Source organism: Notolepis coatsorum (assembly GCF_963971535.1).
Source record: "Notolepis coatsorum genome assembly, chromosome: 6".
NCBI lineage: Eukaryota > Metazoa > Chordata > Actinopteri > Aulopiformes > Paralepididae > Notolepis > Notolepis coatsorum.
Window position 1 is genome coordinate 142198624 of NC_140170.1, and position 19135 is coordinate 142217758.

General features: G+C 48.0%; 1 protein-coding gene across 1 annotated transcript in view; it reads left to right on the forward strand.

Annotated features, from left to right (window-relative positions):
• The window catches only part of grm6b (glutamate receptor, metabotropic 6b), a gene marked incomplete at both ends in the record, with an annotated part of 52567 nt that overhangs the window by 24243 nt on the left and 9189 nt on the right, over window positions 1–19135 (forward strand). The window contains 5 exons of the mRNA XM_084315760.1: window positions 12688–12904; window positions 13481–13616; window positions 15865–16019; window positions 16770–16910; window positions 17283–17483. Coding sequence (XP_084171886.1) covers window positions 12688–12904; window positions 13481–13616; window positions 15865–16019; window positions 16770–16910; window positions 17283–17483 — 850 coding nt within the window. The remainder of the gene's footprint in view (window positions 1–12687; window positions 12905–13480; window positions 13617–15864; window positions 16020–16769; window positions 16911–17282; window positions 17484–19135) is intronic.

The following is a 19135-nucleotide window of genomic DNA, read 5'->3' on the forward strand; positions in this document are numbered from 1 at the left end:
GCCTAGGAGGCCTCTCCCCCAACGCTCGCCGATGTATCCACAGTCAGCGTCATACATTGGCCCGCCTATGGTACCCGACTTCACCCAAGAGAACCGGGCCCAGTATACAGAACTCCGCATGTGTCTGGAGACCATGTTGGTGGATGTATTGGATGAACGCCATAAATACGCCATCCTACTGAAGCACTTAAAGGTACCCCGCGCACATAATATAGCGCTCGCCTACGCGACTTCCACCACCCCATACACAGCAGCGCTGGTAGCATTGGACCAGAGGTATGGGCGCATATGGGATTACGTGATCCAGGAGATCCGACACATCGACCGCTTACCCCCAGCAATAGACAATCGAGCACTGGACGACCTGTCCATCAGAGTGCAGTCCCTGGTAGGGATGTTGGGAGCGCAGAGAGAGAAGGGGAGGCATGAACTTTACGCCAACTCAAATGTGGAAAGGATCTTGGAGAAGCTGCCGCCCGCTCGACAGGAGCGTTTTAGGCGGCAGAGAGACCACCGAGACCCGAATGGCCCCGAACCGAACCTCCTCGATCTAGCAGACTTCCTGGCGAGAGAAGTCAGCAGCCTACGGCTAGATACATTCGGACGGAGCACCCCTGGCTCCAGAGAAGGAACCAGACGACTAAATGATGGAAGAAGATCGGTGACTGTGATGCACCAATCGGAGTCAGTACCGAGCAGCAGGAGCCACAGTACCCCCTCCAGAACGGAGAAGTGGAAGATAGTGTGCCCCTACTGTGAGAAAGAACACTGGCTAGCGCAATGTGACTCCTTCCCCAAGCTGAACGCGGAGGAAGCAAGTCAATGGATAAAGTCCAACAAGCGCTGTTTTCGCTGTGCGCGCTCACACATGGCAGCCGAATGCCGCTTAAAGAAAAGGTGCACCAAGTGCGATGGAGCCCATCTGGCCATACTTCACGACAGTAACAGACGGCGCCCTTCACCCGCACCATCCAGCAGCAAAGCGAGCGTCATGTACATCGATCCCGCCAGCAGCAGTGGAGCCTGAGTACTCCTAAAAGTAGTGCGTGTGACACTAAGCTACCAGAATAAAGTCCTGGACACTTACGCCGTCCTCGATGACGGGTCAGAGAAGACCCTTCTGCTCGCCTCCGCTGCGGCCCAGCTAGGGCTGCGGGGAAGCGAAACCCCAATGACAATTCGGACAATAAGACGAGATTTGAAGACGATAAAGGGCGAGAATGTCTCATTCTCTATCGCAGCAAGCGGCCAGCCTGAGCGACGGTACCAGATTACAGACGCTTTCACCAGCCAAGAAATAGGACTGTCGCGGTACACATACCCCGTCGCCAAGCTGATGGAGAAATATGCACATCTGCGCAAGTTACCGATCCCGCTCATAGACAATGCTATGCCGACCCTGTTGATAGGCTCCGACCATGCAGACCTCATTGTCCCGATAGACCGGGTTCATACCGGACCCCGAGGCTGTCCTGCAGCAGTCGAGACCCGTTTGGGATGGACTCTCCAAGGCCCGCTCGCCAAATCTTTCAACCGAAGTACAGCCACTAGATGTCTCCACTCCCGAGTCACAGAGGGAGAAACCGCACTCCTGCAACACGTAGAGCGGTTATGGACCTTGGAACAAATGCCCTTTAAGAACGGAAAGAAAGACATTCGCTCTAAAGATGACATTTACGCCATTCACCTCCTCGAGACAGGGACCAAGAGAGTCCCGGTCAACGGCGTGTTGAGATACGCCACGCCACTCCTGCGGCGAGAAGGAATGCCTACTTTCCACGGCAAGACAGACGCCACAGAACGGTACCTGCTGAACACGGAGCGGCGCTTAGCCAAGAACCCCGCCCAAGAGAGTGTATACCGCGCCGAGATTGAGAAGCTCATCACAGCGGGACACGTCACAAAGATGGACATTAAAGAGGCTGACCAGACCACTGAATCGTGGTACGTGCCTCACCACAAGGTCCATCACAACGGTAAAGACCGCATAGTATTTAACTGCAGCTACCAGATCGGATCCCAAAATCTGAATAAAGAGTTACTGCCCGGTCCCACACTCGGCCCCTCCCTACTCGGCGTTCTACTCCGCTTCCGCCAGGAAAAGGTTGCCATCAGCGGGGACATTAAAGGAATGTTCCTGCAGGTGAGATTAGTAGAGGAGGACAAGCCCCTGTTACGGTTCCTATGGAGAGAGAAGCCAGGAGATGAGCACCCAGCCATCTACCAATGGGAAGTCCTCCCCTTCGGAACGACGTGCAGCCCCTGCTGTGCTACATTTGCACTACAGAAACATGTAGCAGAGGACCCAGCAGCGGACGAAGAGGTCCGACACAGCGTAAAGAACAGCTTCTACGTAGACAACTGTCTACAAAGCCTTTCAACCCAGGAAGAAGCCGAGGCTCTCCTGATTAAACTCCGCGCCTCATTGATCAAAGGCGGCTTTGATCTCAGGCAGTGGGCCAGCAGCGATCCGCAAGTACTGCGCAGCCTCTCCTCCGAGGACAAGGCAGCCAGCAGCGAGACCTGGATGGCTACAATCCCGGGAGAAGCCCAGGAGATGACCCTGGGATTGGTGTGGCGATTCAAAACAGATTCGCTTCACTACAGACACAAGCCCCTGACTACGGAGCAGGGAAGGCCGGCGGCGGCGCCGACCACCAGACGGAGTGTGTACACAACACTCGCCCGACAATATGACCCGCTAGGATGTATTCTACCGTACACCACCAGGGCAAAAATGATTGTACGAGCATTGTGGGACAAGGACCAGGGCTGGGACGACCCCATTCCCGCACACCTTGCATCCACCTGGAGAGAGTGGGAGATGGAGCTCCACTCACTCCCAGGCGTTAATATGCGCCGAAGCTACTTCCCACCCACGGTGAGGCCAGAGACATGTAAAATGGACTTACACGTCTTCAGTGACGCCTCAGAGGTCGCATACAGATCAGTAGCCTACTTGCGGGCCCAAGAAGAGGGGGGAGAGATCTACACAGCATTTGTCCTCGCCCGCTCGAGAATAGCCCCACGCAAGCAACAATCTATCCCACGCCTAGAGCTCTGCGCAGCCCTAGCCGGAGCGCACCTAGCCACGCTCATCCAACGTGAGCTCACCATACCGGTGTCTAGAACAATCCTGTGGTCAGATTCCACGACAGTACTCGCCTGGATCAAATCGGACTCATGCAAGTACAAAGTCTTCGTGGGAGTCAGAGTCACCGAGATTCAAGACTTAACCGAAGAGTTAACCGGAGAAACAGAGTGGCGCTACGTTGATACAAAACAGAACCCAGCTGACGTCATCACCCGGGGAATGCCCCTAGATGACCTCACCCGTCGCAATGTCTACAGTGACGGCCCAGCATTCCTAAAGCTCCCGGAAGGAGAGTGGCCCACGCCTATCCCGAGGGAAGCCAGTCAGGAGGAGGCTGAGAATAAGAAGCCTGTGTTCTGTGGATTGAGCACTGTTATCTCCGCAGACCCCAACATAGATGATTGCACTACCATAGAGAGTGCACAACAAAGGACATTCCTACTGCACTACCTACCGTCTCTACAGACCCGCCAGAAGTGGGTAAAGGAGAGAGACAATTTGACAGAAGGAACGGTCATCATGATTATTGATCAATCACTGCCCAGAGCTATGTGGCCGGCCGGCCGCGTAAGCAAAGTGATCACCGGTGCCGACGGCAAGGTCCGAGCAGCTGAAGTGCTTGTCCAGGGTCGCACTTACACCCGTCCCGTGGCGAGGCTCATAGAACTGCCCCGACTCCCAGGCACAATCGATGATGACCATGACCCTATAACCCTATGACTTTGTGAAGTTGACTGACCCCTACAGCAAACCCTTATGTGTAAATAGACAACGCGATTAATCTGTCTCTGCTTAACTGATTAGGTCTGGGACCAATCAGGGGGTGGCTGTTGTGAAGGGCCAGATTAAACCGAATATATATATTTATTTGTATATATATATTTAATTGTATTTGTATATTCTCTAATATTCCCTGATATCCCTTGTATATTCCTTGTACAATATGCATTGAATATCCATTCTAGCCTACTGAACATCCCATAATAGTCTCCATTCTACTATTGGTCGAGACCTTGGTGCCAGGCTGCCATACCCCCCAGACCCAGTTCAAACGTACCGCTCAACATGTACGAACAAGTCCTAGTTCCGCGTAGGAATCTGGCTACCGCACCACTAACGGTACTATTTGTTCATAGTGCGTATATATACTGCGCTACTAAAGTAGGACTTCCTTTTTAGTCCAGTTTCTTACCCTCCAATAGAGTGACAGACGTAAAGCCTCCCCGCGACGCCACGTGTGGGAGTAAGGCCAAGTTCGGCCTACCATCGGTATTGAGACATCGTGTATATTAATATTTGAATAGTCATATTTGGCACTATATCGTCGAGTTGGACGTAGTCTATTAAGCTAATAATAGTCTATTCATATGTAGTGCTTCGTGCGGTGAGAATACTATCGTAGTCAGTACCCCATCGTTTCGGGCAGAGAACTGGCTGCTTATCCAGGGTGGCCGACCCCATGTGAGGCTGCACCCGAGGAGCCCCAGAGCCGACGAGCGAGTGGACCTGCATACCGGATTATTCTACCGACGACAGCCCGCCTTCCCAGGCACGGATTATGCTTTGTATACAGTGATTATTCTATGGATAAAGACCAACACTGCCGTGTGTTGGAAACCCCCCCCCCGGAGAGGACGACAGGTGAGGAGACGCTCTACACGACGAGGTCGCTTCACGTCTCTCCATCGTGGACCGGAGGAAGCCGGCCCACAGAGAGTCCAACTGCTTTCATCTGTGGATCGAGGATCGCTGAGGCACCGAGCCGCACAACCGTGGGTTCTCCCAGGATACCCTCGGCCAGACGGATACAGCCAGACTCTACCCCCCCCCCTTTTCCAGTTGTCTTACAAGCGACCGGAATACCCCCCTAGTGTATCCAGTCTTATAATCATTAAAGTATCATTGCTGTTATTCCTTAACTATTCCAGGTCGTATATTTACCACCTGCGCCATCAGAGATTGGACATTCTCTATTGATATACCGACGAATACTCTTTGCCATAAAAGTGCATACTATTTCAATTCATAAATGTAATTAAGTGATTAAGTGCTTGCTCTACACACCATTGCTGTGTAGGAATAAATACATACTTCGACTTCGTACATTTGTGTTGGATCCGTTTCATCTACGTGAGAGTGTTTATCATAATATATTTATGCCGAGTACTGGGTGGCCGAATATAAAGTACAAAGGTAGTGGTAGTAAGTATCATATCTAGTAATACAGTCAGGGAATTGTACCCCTCAGTTACATTAACCATGCCTAACCTTAACCGGCGAAAGAATACATGTTAAAAAAAAAAATTGATGGGATTCGAACTTGTCAACAACGGACCGCAGGACCGCTGCGCTGCCAGGTGAGCTGAGCTTCGAATGAAAATCATGGCGGATTAGGGCGGTTACATAATGCCGCAAGCTCTGCCGCTCCGCTCTGCGGTTGCCGCGCCTGCCGCGGGGCGTGTCGCAGCCAATCAGGGAAAACGCGGAAGCAACGGCAGCACTGCTCCGCTGTTATTAAGCAATAGGCGACCTGGAGTGTGTCACTCTTTGCTTTGAGAAAGTAAACAAACACTGCTCCTGTGCACACATCTGTAAAAGACTGTACATATCTAAAGCCTCCTATGGACTCGTTGCTTACTGGACTGGACCGGCTAGATCCGTGTTAACTAGCGCAAGTGGTACCTTTACTTTTTCTGTGGGATTTCTGTTTCTCGATTGAGTAAACTTCCCCGTTTTGCACACTACACATTTTGTCAGGTCTACGCTTTTCACCTTCAATGTCCATGCCTTCTGTCACTGCTTGCAGTTCCAGTAAATCCTCGTAATTTCAATGACCCATAATCTCGTGCCATGTCTGAATATCGTGACTGACCGTCACGCTACACATATCATTATTATCATTACACTTGTCGTTGTCATTACACTCTGTTTGCAGATAATACATTCTCTGGTACATCTTTATGTCAAACTGTGTACCGTCAGGCTCTACAAGAACATTTGTACCTTTATCGAAGAATACCTTGGCACCGCTTGCAGTAGCAGCTATTACAGAGAATAGTCCTTGTGGGAACGATGGTACGTAGAGAGCATTCTTTAACGTCACTGTACGCCGGCGCCCCCCACTGTCCGTGAGGCATACCTGTGCGTCTCCTCTCTCTTGCGGCAACCCGTAGGTGCGCTTCCCGTCTGCCAGCTCCATGCTGTGCCTCTCCGGGTGGAAAGTGTTGTCAAAGTTCTTGAACCGACTTGATGACATGGGACGACGCACCTGTGTCCACGATCAGTCCCTTCCTCTGGGCCCGCTGCAGCTGTGCCGGCCTGCCTGCCGATGCACGCTGTCCGCGCCCAGAAAGCGGAGTCTTCTTGTCCCGTTATTCTCCGGGCGTCGTCTCGATCCGTCTCACGTCGACCGTCGCCGCCATCTTGTCCACAGCCGCCATCTTGTCCGTAGCCGCCATCTCGTCCATGGCCGCCGTCTCGTCCATGGCCGTCATCTTGTCGCTCTGGTCGTGTTTCTTCATGCACGCTCTGTCTGTGTGCCCCGTGGATTTGCAGAAGCTACACCAGACCGTCTTTGTGCAGTCGCCTCTCCGATGGCCTTTCTCTCCGCATCGCCAACACGCCAGCTCCGCCGTGGTCCTGGTCCTCTCCCTTGGTGTCGCTCCGGCCTTCAGCACCCTCTCTCCCGCCTCCGCGGCGGCTGGGTGGGTATCTTCTGAGGCCTCGAAGTTTCTTAACTTGGCCTTGAACTGTCCCAGCATCATGTCCGCTGAACCGTGTGTTACCAGGAGTGTGAACGGTTTGTACAGCTCCGGTAGTCCTCTCATCACCATCGCCATCATTAGCCCATCGCTTGGTGCTTCTCCTGCACTCTTCAATGCCGTCATGGCCTGCTCAGCTCTGATGACGTATTCGGTCACCGTCTCGGTGTGCCCCTTCCTCAGTCCCGTTAGTGTTATGTAGAGGGCCACGACTCGGGGTCTTCCTCGCCCGATGTAATGCTCTCTCAACACCCCCAGGCTTTCTCTGCCTTTGTCTTTGTGAGGTTTTGTCCGCTCCCCACCCACACGCTCCGTTCCTTTAAGGTATTTTGTTAATTAATTGCATTCCGCGCCTCACGCTTCTTTCCTGTAAGATGCCGTTTGATTGGTGCTCTCCCAACCACACGCTTCTGGAGCAATGATCAATTTCATCCCGCAGCTGTCACAGCTTGTCATTTAGCGCCCCGTGGCTTTAAATACCCTGATCTCCCTAATACCGATGTTGGATCGTTTTGAATATTCCCTGCATCTGCCTTTCTTTCCCGTCGCTGTCTGTTGCTCCCCAGGACTCTCGTGAAGTATCCCTGTTGGAGAACCTGATTCCCCGTACGAAGCTACGCCTCGTTTATCTGCCCGCTTTACGCGTTGCGCTCTGGTGAGTTTTTGGAAACAGTCTTTTTTGGATCAATCGTTTTTGTGTGTTTGTGAAACACCGAAGAGATCCCGTTTTTGTTATACTGTTCTCACCTATTTTTTGTTGTTGGATTTACACGTTGGATTACCGTATTGTTTTTTCTCTGGACACTGCTAACTGTGTGTATCACACCGAAGATCAAGTCACTTGGATTTATTGTTTGGATCAGTCACCTCTCCGTTTCTATTGTGCGCTGAGCTAACTGGGATTTCTCTCTCTCTCTCCGCTTCCGCCTGGAGTGTATGCTGGGGGGATCTGCAGAGCGGCTCCGACGTCACAGGCAAATTCTTCACCATCACCGTCTGGGAGAATCTGCAGAGCCACAAACATTCTTCACATGCCAGATTCCCCGTTTGTTCTGTTTTCCACCTAATTCAATCGTGTGACTCTGAGAATAAACACACCCTTGTTTTTGGCTAACTCCGAAACAACTCTCTCTGTGCCATTGCGCTTGGGGTCGGTTACAAACCCTAACATTACGATCCAACCATGACGACCCCAGCCGACACAGAGAGAGCCCCTGCAGCTTGCCAGGCCTCTACTACCAGCATGGCCCCAGTCTGCTAGCTTAGCCCCGGCTGCTAGCACAGCCTCTATGTTAATGCAGCCCTTGCAGCTAGCATAGGCCCTGTGGCTAGCCATGCCCAGGCAGCTAACCCAGTCCCTCTGCTAGCCCCACTTTACGTGTAGCTTCCCCAGCTAGCATGGCCTCCACTTTGTGTGTAGCTTTCCCACAGCTAGGACTGCCCTTTCAGCTAGCTTGTGCCCAGGCAGCTAGCCCTGCCTCATCGCCTGGTCCGGCTCCCACGCCTGGCCCGGTCCAGCTTCGACGCCCGGCCTCCACGCCTGGTCCGGCTCCCTCGCCTGGCCCAGCCGCTACGCCCGGTCCAGCTTCTACGCCCGGCCCGGCCTCCACGCCGTCTCCTGGCCCCTATTCCACGGGGGGATGGCGTGTTCTCCCTCAGACCCTGGCTCGCCATCGCTCCCTATTCCACGGGGGGATGGCGTGTTCTCCCTCGGACCCTGGCTCGCCGTCGCTCCCTATTCCACAGGGGGGATGGCGTGTTCTCCCTCGGACCCCGGCTCGCCATCGCTCCCTATTCCACGGGGGGATGGCGTGTTCTCCCTCGGACCCTGGCTCGCCGTCGCTCCCTATTCCACGGGGGGATGGCGTGTTCTCCCTCGGACCCCGGCTCGCCATCGCTCCCTATTCCACGGGGGGATGGCGTGTTCTCCCTCGGACCCTGGCTCGCCGTCGCTCCCTATTCCACGGGGGGATGGCGTGTTCTCCCTCGGACCCCGGCTCGCCATCGCTCCCTATTCCACGGGGGGATGGCGTGTTCTCCCTCGGACCCCGGCTCGCCATCGCTCCCTATTCCACGGGGGGATGGCGTGTTCTTGCCCCGGTCCCCTGGGACCCCCTGTGTTCTGCGCTGCCCGTCTGCAGCATCCGAGGAGGAGGAGGATTCCTTTCAGGGCAGCAGAGCCCTACTCGGTGTAGGGACGGAAGGGGATCCCCGTGCCCGGCCTCCGCCGTTGGATTCCAGTCCCCGTCTCCGGCCTCCCTCGCCGGTCCTCTGTCCCCGTCTCCGGCCTCCCTCGCCGGTCCTCTGTCTTTGTCCCCCTCTCCGGTGCCCCTGATCGCCGGCTTCCTTCAGTCCCGTCCGGGCAGGCCGGGGCCGAGTGGGTCGCCGGGTGGCTCCCGTGGAGGGGGGGGTACTGTGAGGTTTTGTCCGCTCCCCACCCACACGCTCCGTTCCTTTAAGGTATTTTGTTAATTAATTGCATTCCGCGCCTCACGCTTCTTTCCTGTAAGATGCCGTTTGATTGGTGCTCTCCCAACCACACGCTTCTGGAGCAATGATCAATTTCATCCCGCAGCTGTCACAGCTTGTCATTTAGCGCCCCGTGGCTTTAAATACCCTGATCTCCCTAATACCGATGTTGGATCGTTTTGAATATTCCCTGCATCTGCCTTTCTTTCCCGTCGCTGTCTGTTGCTCCCCAGGACTCTCGTGAAGTATCCCTGTTGGAGAACCTGATTCCCCGTACGAAGCTACGCCTCGTTTATCTGCCCGCTTTACGCGTTGCGCTCTGGTGAGTTTTTGGAAACAGTCTTTTTTGGATCAATCGTTTTTGTGTGTTTGTGAAACACCGAAGAGATCCCGTTTTTGTTATACTGTTCTCACCTATTTTTTGTTGTTGGATTTACACGTTGGATTACCGTATTGTTTTTTCTCTGGACACTGCTAACTGTGTGTATCACACCGAAGATCAAGTCACTTGGATTTATTGTTTGGATCAGTCACCTCTCCGTTTCTATTGTGCGCTGAGCTAACTGGGATTTCTCTCTCTCTCTCCGCTTCCGCCTGGAGTGTATGCTGGGGGGATCTGCAGAGCGGCTCCGACGTCACAGGCAAATTCTTCACCATCACCGTCTGGGAGAATCTGCAGAGCCGCAAACATTCTTCACATGCCAGATTCCCCGTTTGTTCTGTTTTCCATTTAATTCAATCTTGTGACTCTGAGAATAAACACGCCCTTGTTTTTGGCTAACTCCGAAACAACTCTCTCTGTGCCGTTGCGCTTGGGGTCGGTTACAAACCCTAACAGTCTTTAGTGTCGCGGAATATCAGCCCCAAGCTTGTGTCGTCGAACAGTGGCGCTAACTCACAGTACGCGTCTGTGTTACGCTGGTCGTCCAGGGCTTGCTCTTCCGCCGTCAGTGGTCCCGTGGGGGCTGTCAAGATCGTCGCCTTCAGTCCTGCACCGTGCATGCAGCATAACATGCGCTCTTCCCAGAGCTCGTAGTCCTCTGCTTTTCCATTGAATGAGGGCCATTTGCTCCTTCCCTTGGTCGCCATCCTCTTGGTTGATGGTAGGCGTAGCTTTAGCTCTTGTTGGCCTAGCGTCTAGCCACGCGGTGCTCCTGGTGCTAACCTAGCCTATACTTTAGCTAAGCTTGCTACCCTTATTATTTCGCCCCGGCGTGATCTGGGCCCATAACCTGTTGACAGAATCTGGCTATGGGGCGACAATAATGTGGTCAAGAGACATGGTTTCTATCTTTAGCCTTTGGCGTGGTTTATTCATTCACATGTTAAACAGCAGTTCTAGAGTTCTCCTCTCACTGAGAGGCTGGTGGAAAAGAGGTAGAGGGGGAGGAGACATCTCTTTATATACTCGCCACCTGGTGGTATCATGAGTGGCTCCGCCTAGAGCGCCCTCTAATGGAAACAGTTATATATGCAGTTAGACAGTTACTAGCAATCCTACATAGAACCTCTAACTTTAACAAATGTAAATGTAAAATTAACCCACTTGAAGTTGAGACCACAAAATCACGAGTTCCATTTTAAGGCAGCATTAAACCAGAAATGTAAGCCCTCAATGTCTAAATTAATGCCTGTGTGCTTGTGAAGTACTGAGCATACGACTGGATAAATAAGACTTGGATTATAGGGCACAAGTTGTGAGAGAGTTTGCAAACGGATGTTTTGACCATTCAAGGGAGAGACAATATCATTGATATAATGGTGAAGAGGACAGGACCCAAAATGGAACTTTGTGTGGGCATTTCCCGACAGTAGGTAGGTAGAGCAGTCGTCTGGTAATCCGGAGGTTCCCGGTTTGATTCCCGCTCCTCCCGGGCAGTGTGTCGAAGTGTCCTTGAGCAAGACACTTAACCCCTAATTGCTCCCGATGAGCAGGTTGGTACCTTGCATGGTTGCCTCCGCCGTCGTTGTGTGAATGTGTGAGTGAATGGGTAAAATGTGAGGAACAAATTGTAAAGCGCTTTGGATAAAAGTGCTATATAAATGCACCATTTACCATTTTCACACACTGTTGCCTCTGAAACAAATAGTTCTGAAACCAATCACACACCTTGCTATTCAAACCATTACTAGATCATCTTTGTAAGAGCAAGAATGATCAACTGCTTTAGATAGATCTACAAAAAGGGCAGCACTGTGTTTCTTCCTATCTAATGCAGATATTATATATTATATATATCATAGATTTAGTTTGATAATTTACCTATTGTGTGAGGAGCACTGGAAGATTGCATTATGGTACTGTAGGAGTGTTGCTGATATGCCTAATTGATTTCCAAAGATGAGTGAGGGCAGATGCTTTCTGTTGGATTAATTTAGGAGATGATGTTATGTATTTCTATGTATTAGAAATTTGAACAGAGTGATGTCACTGATGTCATCATTTCTCTTGACTATTGTACCTCTCAGATAAGGGATATCATTTAATGTGGCGTTTCCCTGGAGTTTCCTAGATGATCATATGGTCCATAATGTGTAGGATGGAAAGAAAAACTGAGCTCACCGGGGCTAACGCATGGCAGCCAAGTTAAGCTGCATGTGGCCGGCAGAATAAAATTATATTGTATGGCTTACAGCTGAGAAATGCTAACCTTTCTCTCGTCTCCTGATCTCTGTCTCTCTCACTCTGTGCTTAACGTAATTTGGCTAAAAACCCATATAATCCTTCCAGATAATCTGTGAAATGGTTCCCCCCGCTCCTCTCTCCTTCTCCCTTCACACAACCCCTTGTGTCTACCTTTCTCTCCTCGCCCCCTCCAGAGGACCTGTTTAAGCCAGCGGTTAGCATTAGCAGGGTCAGGGTTGAGCTTGTGGACATAAACTGTGTCATTAAGGAAGTAGAACACCAGTAAATTAATCTTCTCATGCTTTTTATTTTATTTAATTTTTTTAAACAAATGCTTTCACAGCGAGGGCTGTAGCGGAGTACCATCTGTATTTCACTGTGACGTTGTGCCGTACGCTCCCTCGGCGCGAATCAGCTTGTGGGATATGTCACTCTGCAAAGTTGTCCCTTCCCCCTGGATTACGCACAACGTTGACTGTGCTGCAAAGAGATCAACGTTCGCCATGATAGTGCAATTTCTATCCAAAATGTCAGACGTCGTGTCACAGGGCCTAAATATTTACAAGTGGTCTATTTGTTTCCGACAAGGTCACATACATCCTCACCCTCAGGTCCAACGCCTTCCCCTTGTCACCCACTCTTCTTTTGTATGAAATTATTGGCCTGATAATCCGATCTGGTCTCATTTTCCACTTGACCACTCTTGTCACTGGCGACCCCGTCTGTGTGTCTCTCAGATCCCCCAGATTAGCTACGCTTCCACGGCTCCGGAGCTGAGTGACAAGAGCCGCTATGAGTTCTTCTCCAGGGTGGTGCCCCCCGACTCCTACCAGGCCCAGACCATGGTGGACATCGTCAAAGCCATGGGCTGGAACTACGTCTCCACACTGGCCTCAGAGGGCAACTATGGAGAGAGCGGTGTGGACGCCTTCCTCCAGATATCCCGAGAAGCAGGTTTGTGTCTCTTTGACAGAGATGTGAAGTTATCGCTGAGTGATGTTGAAGATACAGCGCTGTTGTTGTTTGTTTTGTTAGGCCATCATCTCCCCCAATCATTCCACGGCCTTAAAGGTGCAGTCAACCACCAACAACTACGTGTAATAAGCAGTTAAAGAGTCTTGAAACTATCTTCAGTCTCTGCCTGTGAAAGTGAGGACCTTTTAGACTCAACTTAAAATTACGCGATTATTACATGTTTAGTGTACAAGCAATTGAAAATCTTACTGACTGTACCTTTGAATAGAAAACAAAACAGCTAGTGTGGAAACAAACAAAAAACAAACAAAGCTGAGCACCAATATCTGGCAAAGAAGGATTTACCACAGTGACCGTTAGTTCCCTGTGTGTGTGTGTGTGTGTGTGTGTGTGTGTGTGTGTGTGTGTGTGTGTGTGTGTGTGTGTGTGTCTGTGTGTCTGTGTGTCTGTGTGTCTGTGTGTGTGTGTGTGTGTGTGTGTGTGTGTGTGTGTGTGTGTGTGTGTGTGTGTGTGTGTGTGTGTGTGTGTGTGTGTGTGTGTGTGTGTGTCATTCAGGGGGGCTGTGTATTGCCCAGTCCATAAAGATTCCCAGAGAACCCAGCCCAGGGGCGTTTGAGAAGATCATCAAGAGACTCATGGAGACCTCGAACGCTCGAGGTGTCATCATCTTCGCCAACGAGGACGACATCAAGTTAGTCAACAATCTTTACTGAAGTAGTAGATAATAGACCTTTTTATGGAAGAATTCCATTGCTATTCTGTTGCTAGGGGAACCGCTTGGCCCCGGTTCATTTCCTGTAATGCAACAGGAAATTATTTTTAGAATGTTTATGTTTATGTCAAGTTAGTCTATAGTTTTTTCCTGAATAGTGTGGTTGTGCATTGACCTACTGTAGTCACATGTATCTAGTATTTATGTAGATAGAACTTCAGACTTATTAGTCAAACCCATCAATACAACTGATGCAATGACACTGATGAAGCCCTAATGGGCTAAATTCCACAAAATGAATATGGACCTCTGGTTTTATGCTTGTTAACAAATGCATTTCCATGTCAGTTATTGCATTAGCAAACATTGCAACAGGAAATCTACTTTTTAGAATTCTTTATTATTATTATCATCATATAATTTTTATTATTGTTATTATATTGTCTGTATAGGAAGCATTCAGGTGTCAATGCTAAATTGTACATTATCTTAAAGGGGGCATATCATGGACAATGGGTTGCTTAGTCTTTGTATGGATTTGACAGTCTGAAATGTTATGTAGGCGTTGGTGGAAATTACATAATGTACCTTGCTGTTTAGCCAGGGCTTGAAGTCTTCCGATTAACAAGCCCAATAATTATTGCCCACAAGGCCGGACAGAAGCAATGAATTTGCTTTAATGAATCAATTAGCTGTGCCTTTTGGAGCCAGGAGCACTGCCTACCTAATGTGGGGCTACTGCACAGTTTGTAAACGTGTTTTACTATTGGGTGTGAGGTAGCCAGGCAGGGAAGGAAATAATTAATTTAACTAATTTAACATTCCGTAATCCCCAGCTCACAGTCTGCCTGAGGGATTCTATAGACGGGTTTCTCGTCCACGTCAGAGTGTGTGTGCGCATCAAGGAGGCAAAAAGGAGCGTAATCCTGGTCAGAACAACGGGGCAGACTACAATATATGTGCATTTGTTATCCATGCTAGTGATCTTCTAAACAATCAATCCCTGCCAAAACTAGATATGTAAAAAGTGAAACACTTACACTGCTGATTTGGCTAAATGACATCCAGATGATTTTGTTTGAAACAACTTTTAATCAGGGGAGTGTCATAATTTCTCCATAGAGCCCTGTGTACACAAGTAGGGGGCAACTTAGTTACCTGATTCAGAGGGTATTGCTGATCATGGCTTGAACACGATATGTTTATAAACAAGAAACCTGTCTATATGAGTTAACTTTGAAAAACCTTACTTTTACTATTAATCCTATATTTTTAAGGTTTTAAGACCAAATAAATGATTGAAGCTTATTGCTAACATTTATATTATTATTCTTATATAGTATTTTCTAGAGGTCGACCGGTTAATCGGTATCAGCCATTTATATTACAGATTTCCCGTCATTCTATTAGCCGTCTTTAAAGGGCTCTAGCAGGCAAATCTTTTAACTATAGTAGCATGTAGATACTGGTATCATATTAAACTAAATCTTATGGAATCCAGAAGTACCAGCCCTGCCATACCTACTGGCAAGGGTTTTGCTCCAAAGTTAAGGTATTTTAAGCTATCTTAAATTTGATGGCAGGAAAATGCCACGTCTCACCTCAAGATAGCTGAATGAAAATGGCCTCAGTAGAACCACAAAAGACTCTTTACAGTCACTTGCAGAATTAGACCCAAACCAGACAGTGACCCTTTTTCTTTTGTGTGTGTGTGTGTGATATTGGGAGATTAATCGGCTATGGGCCTTTTCCTGCTGCAAACTAGTTTTGGGAGGGAAAATTACTTATAGAACAATCATTTGAAAATGTGTGCAATTATATATTTTACCGTGCGTCATGATTAAAAAGGAAGTTTTTTAAGGCAGCATGAACGTTAAGCCTAAACGATACCTCTTTGTATCGTCAACGTATATTGCAAATAAAATTGTAGGTCCTGCACATGTAAACAACACACTGAAACTGTGACCTTCTCTAGCCTCAAAGGTTTTTTAATTCAGTTATGAAAACATACCATAGATATAAACATACCATATCATAGACCCCCCCCCCCCCCCCCTGTGTACAGTAGCTTTAACTAATTGCAATCTGCAACACAATGCCATTGTAATCAGACCTCGAGGAAAAGTACTCGGATAAGTAGTCAACCAGCTGGACATCTGGTGTTTATTTTTATGCTCAGGGGCGAATTAGACCTTACTGTAATGAGGCATTTCCTTTCCTCTTCCAGGCGGGTGTTGGAAGCAGCCAAGACCGCCAACCTTACGGGTCACTTCCTGTTTGTGGGCTCCGACAGCTGGGGAGCGAAGAGCTCCCCCATTCTAGATAACGAAGAGGTGGCTGAGGGGGCTGTGACCATCCTGCCTAAAAGAGCCTCCATTGATGGTATGATGGTTACATGCAGTAGATGTATTGAATTCAAGTAGTAGGGTGTGGTTTGGTCTCCGGCAACCAAGACTTTGTTAGACTTTGTTCAGTTTTTTATTTTTATAAAATGTTCATGCTGAATCATTTATTTCCTGAAAAATTATACGCTTATCTCTGGTAAGACTAGATTTTAAGAGATCCTTCTACATCATTGCATGTGGGAAACACTGATTTGTAGATACAATTAACTAATGAACTAATGAATAGAAAATCCTGATTATTAGTCAACTAAGAATGTCTTCAGTCGAGGAGGATAGATCTAGATTCTAGATTCCAAGTAGAATAGGTAACTTTCCATGAAGTCAGTGTCTATAATGCACCATAAGCCACTAAAGTGAGCAATGTTATTAATTGTATCATATCAATGACTATACTGTATTATAAATTCTGAAGCTGCTCCATAGACAATGAATTGGGAAAGATGGTTAAAAAAGATGACACCGAGAACACCATGGGGAATGTTCACAGGGTTTCTCTTTAAGAACTGAGGACACAGTATAGAATAAAACTTGTTTGGGTATTAAAACTTTCCATGGCCATGGAAATAATAACACATGGGAATTGTTAGTTTCGGGTGATGTTTCCCTTTGAGCTCTAATGACCGGTGGACTGAGGACGAGGTTCACAGAGAGATCCACAACCATTTCTTTTCAACGTGTAATTGAAATGCTGGCTTTTGACACGGTTGTCTTGGGTGCAATGATCCAGGGTTCGACCAGTACTTCGCTACGAGATCGCTAGAGAACAACAGAAGGAACATCTGGTTTGCGGAGTACTGGGAAGACGACTTCAAGTGTAAACTAACCAGGCCTGGTATAAAGTACGACTCCGGGAGGAGGAAATGTACAGGTACGTAATGATGTCTCAGAGAAGAGACAAAGTTATTAAGTAATCAAAGATTATCTAAGAAGTAAACATTTTTAAAGCCCCAATCCTGAATTTCTTCGGCTCTACAAATGTGAGTTATATTCACATACTTTCTTGGAAGAGTTTGATTTGGAGATAGAAAATGTCCCTTTTGAAACATTATTAACCCGTTTTAATTCTGAACATAAGTCTGTGTTACAACGTTCATCAATATTACACACAAACCTTTTACATAAAAAAATTAACTATTAAACTTTTTTTTCTTTTCATTTGGATTACAGATTGGACCTTTAAGAACAGCGTCAGACAGTTCTCCATCACCTGGTTAACAATAACCTTTTTCTCCTCCGACAGGTGAGGAGAGAATCAGTCGAGACTCTCAGTATGAACAGGAGGGGAAGGTGCAGTTTGTGATTGACGCAGTGTACGCCATGGCCCACGCCCTCCACAGCATGCACATAGACCTCTGTCCCGGTTACATGGGCGTCTGTGAGAAGATGGACCCGGTAGAAGGAAGCATGCTTCTCCAGTATATCCGTGCTGTCAGTTTCAACGGTGAGCTGCCAGTAAATGGACTGCATTTATACAGCGCTTTTATCCAAAGCGCGTTACAACTTATGCCTCACATTTCATCCATTCACTCACACATTCACACACCGACGGCGGAGGCAACGATGCAAGGTGCCAACCTGCTCATTGGGAGAAGTTAGGGGTTAAGTGCCTTGCTCAAGGACACATCAGCCCAGAGCCACAATCTAACCAGGAATGTTTTGATTACCAGACGATTGCTCTACCACCTGACCACTGTTGCCCTGGTGTTGAGAGTGGGATACACTTTTGTTTAGGGAAGCAACGGTTGTGATTGGTGGATCGAGAAAAGAGGGCAGGATTTGAGATAGGTCTACTGTGCTGATACCAGACTGAGACGGGTCATCGGTAGCCTATCTGAGAATTAACCCCAATACTAAAACCTGATACCCAGATGGAAGACAATATATCCATATATATATTGAATATTGTCTAACTGTTATATCGTATTGTGTATTTTTATTTTATGCTGAGAATTGTGATGCACGATTTTGCTGTTTAAATCAATGTTAAGAAGCAAAATGACTTGTTTCTGAAAGGTTTGAGAATGTCAAAAGAATTGTTTTCAATCGTATCACACTTCTCATTACCATGCAACAATCAAAGCGTCTTAGATCTCTAATGGTGAAACATTTATTATTCATTCAATCATCCATTTAGACTTTATTTAGTCTTGAAAATCATTCAACTCTCATTTCAGATGATGTTGAGAAATACAGCATACAATAAATACAAAAACAAACAAAGAAGAAAGTCAATCAATAAAACAATTAAAAACAACTGCAGAATAGGGGTGAAATGGTTGGGTTTAACAGATTTAAACTGTCCAAAGGATACTAAAGTATTGGGTTTTAATGTACATTGCAAAACGTTCCTTGCATCGGGCACGGTCGCTAAAAGCTGATTTCCCAAGTTCAGTGTAACTTCACTGGGTTTGAAGTGTAAGCCAGTCATTGGAGCAAGTATGATAATGTCCAGAGGTCCAGTCCAATAAGGAAGTAATAAAGATCTTCAACAATGGCTTTATATAGAAACCAATGCCAGTGCAAAGCACATCTCTCTGTCAGAGAGGACCACCCGACCTTATTGTACAGGATACAAGGGTGAGTACTAGAACTATCACCGGTGATAAATCTGAGGGCTGAGTGATACAGAATCCAAGGGCTTAAGAACAGAAGCAGTAGCATGTCTATAAATCACATCTCCATAATCCAAGACAGATAGAAAAACTGCTTCAACAACACTCTTCCTGCTAATCATCACTAATCATCTGTTCCTGTACAAGAAGCCAATTTTCTTGCCTCAGTTTGCTGCCAAGATTGTCTATATGGTATTTGAATGTAAATGTATCATCAAGCTATGATGCCAAGATATTTGTATTCTGTAAACTCTTTCAATGTCAGAGCCATTCACTGTCTAAATAAATATATAAAATGTATTGTAAACAATATTTCTAGAAGGGCGGCTACGTGGCGTAGTGGGCAAGGCGCTCGCCATGAATACTGGAGACGCTGGGCTCGCCTGTTCGAGCCCAGCGCTCCACATTGCTTTCAGTTTAGCTGGTCGTCCGTACTAATACACATTGGCCGTATTAGGGGGTGGGAAACTGATGGGTGGGG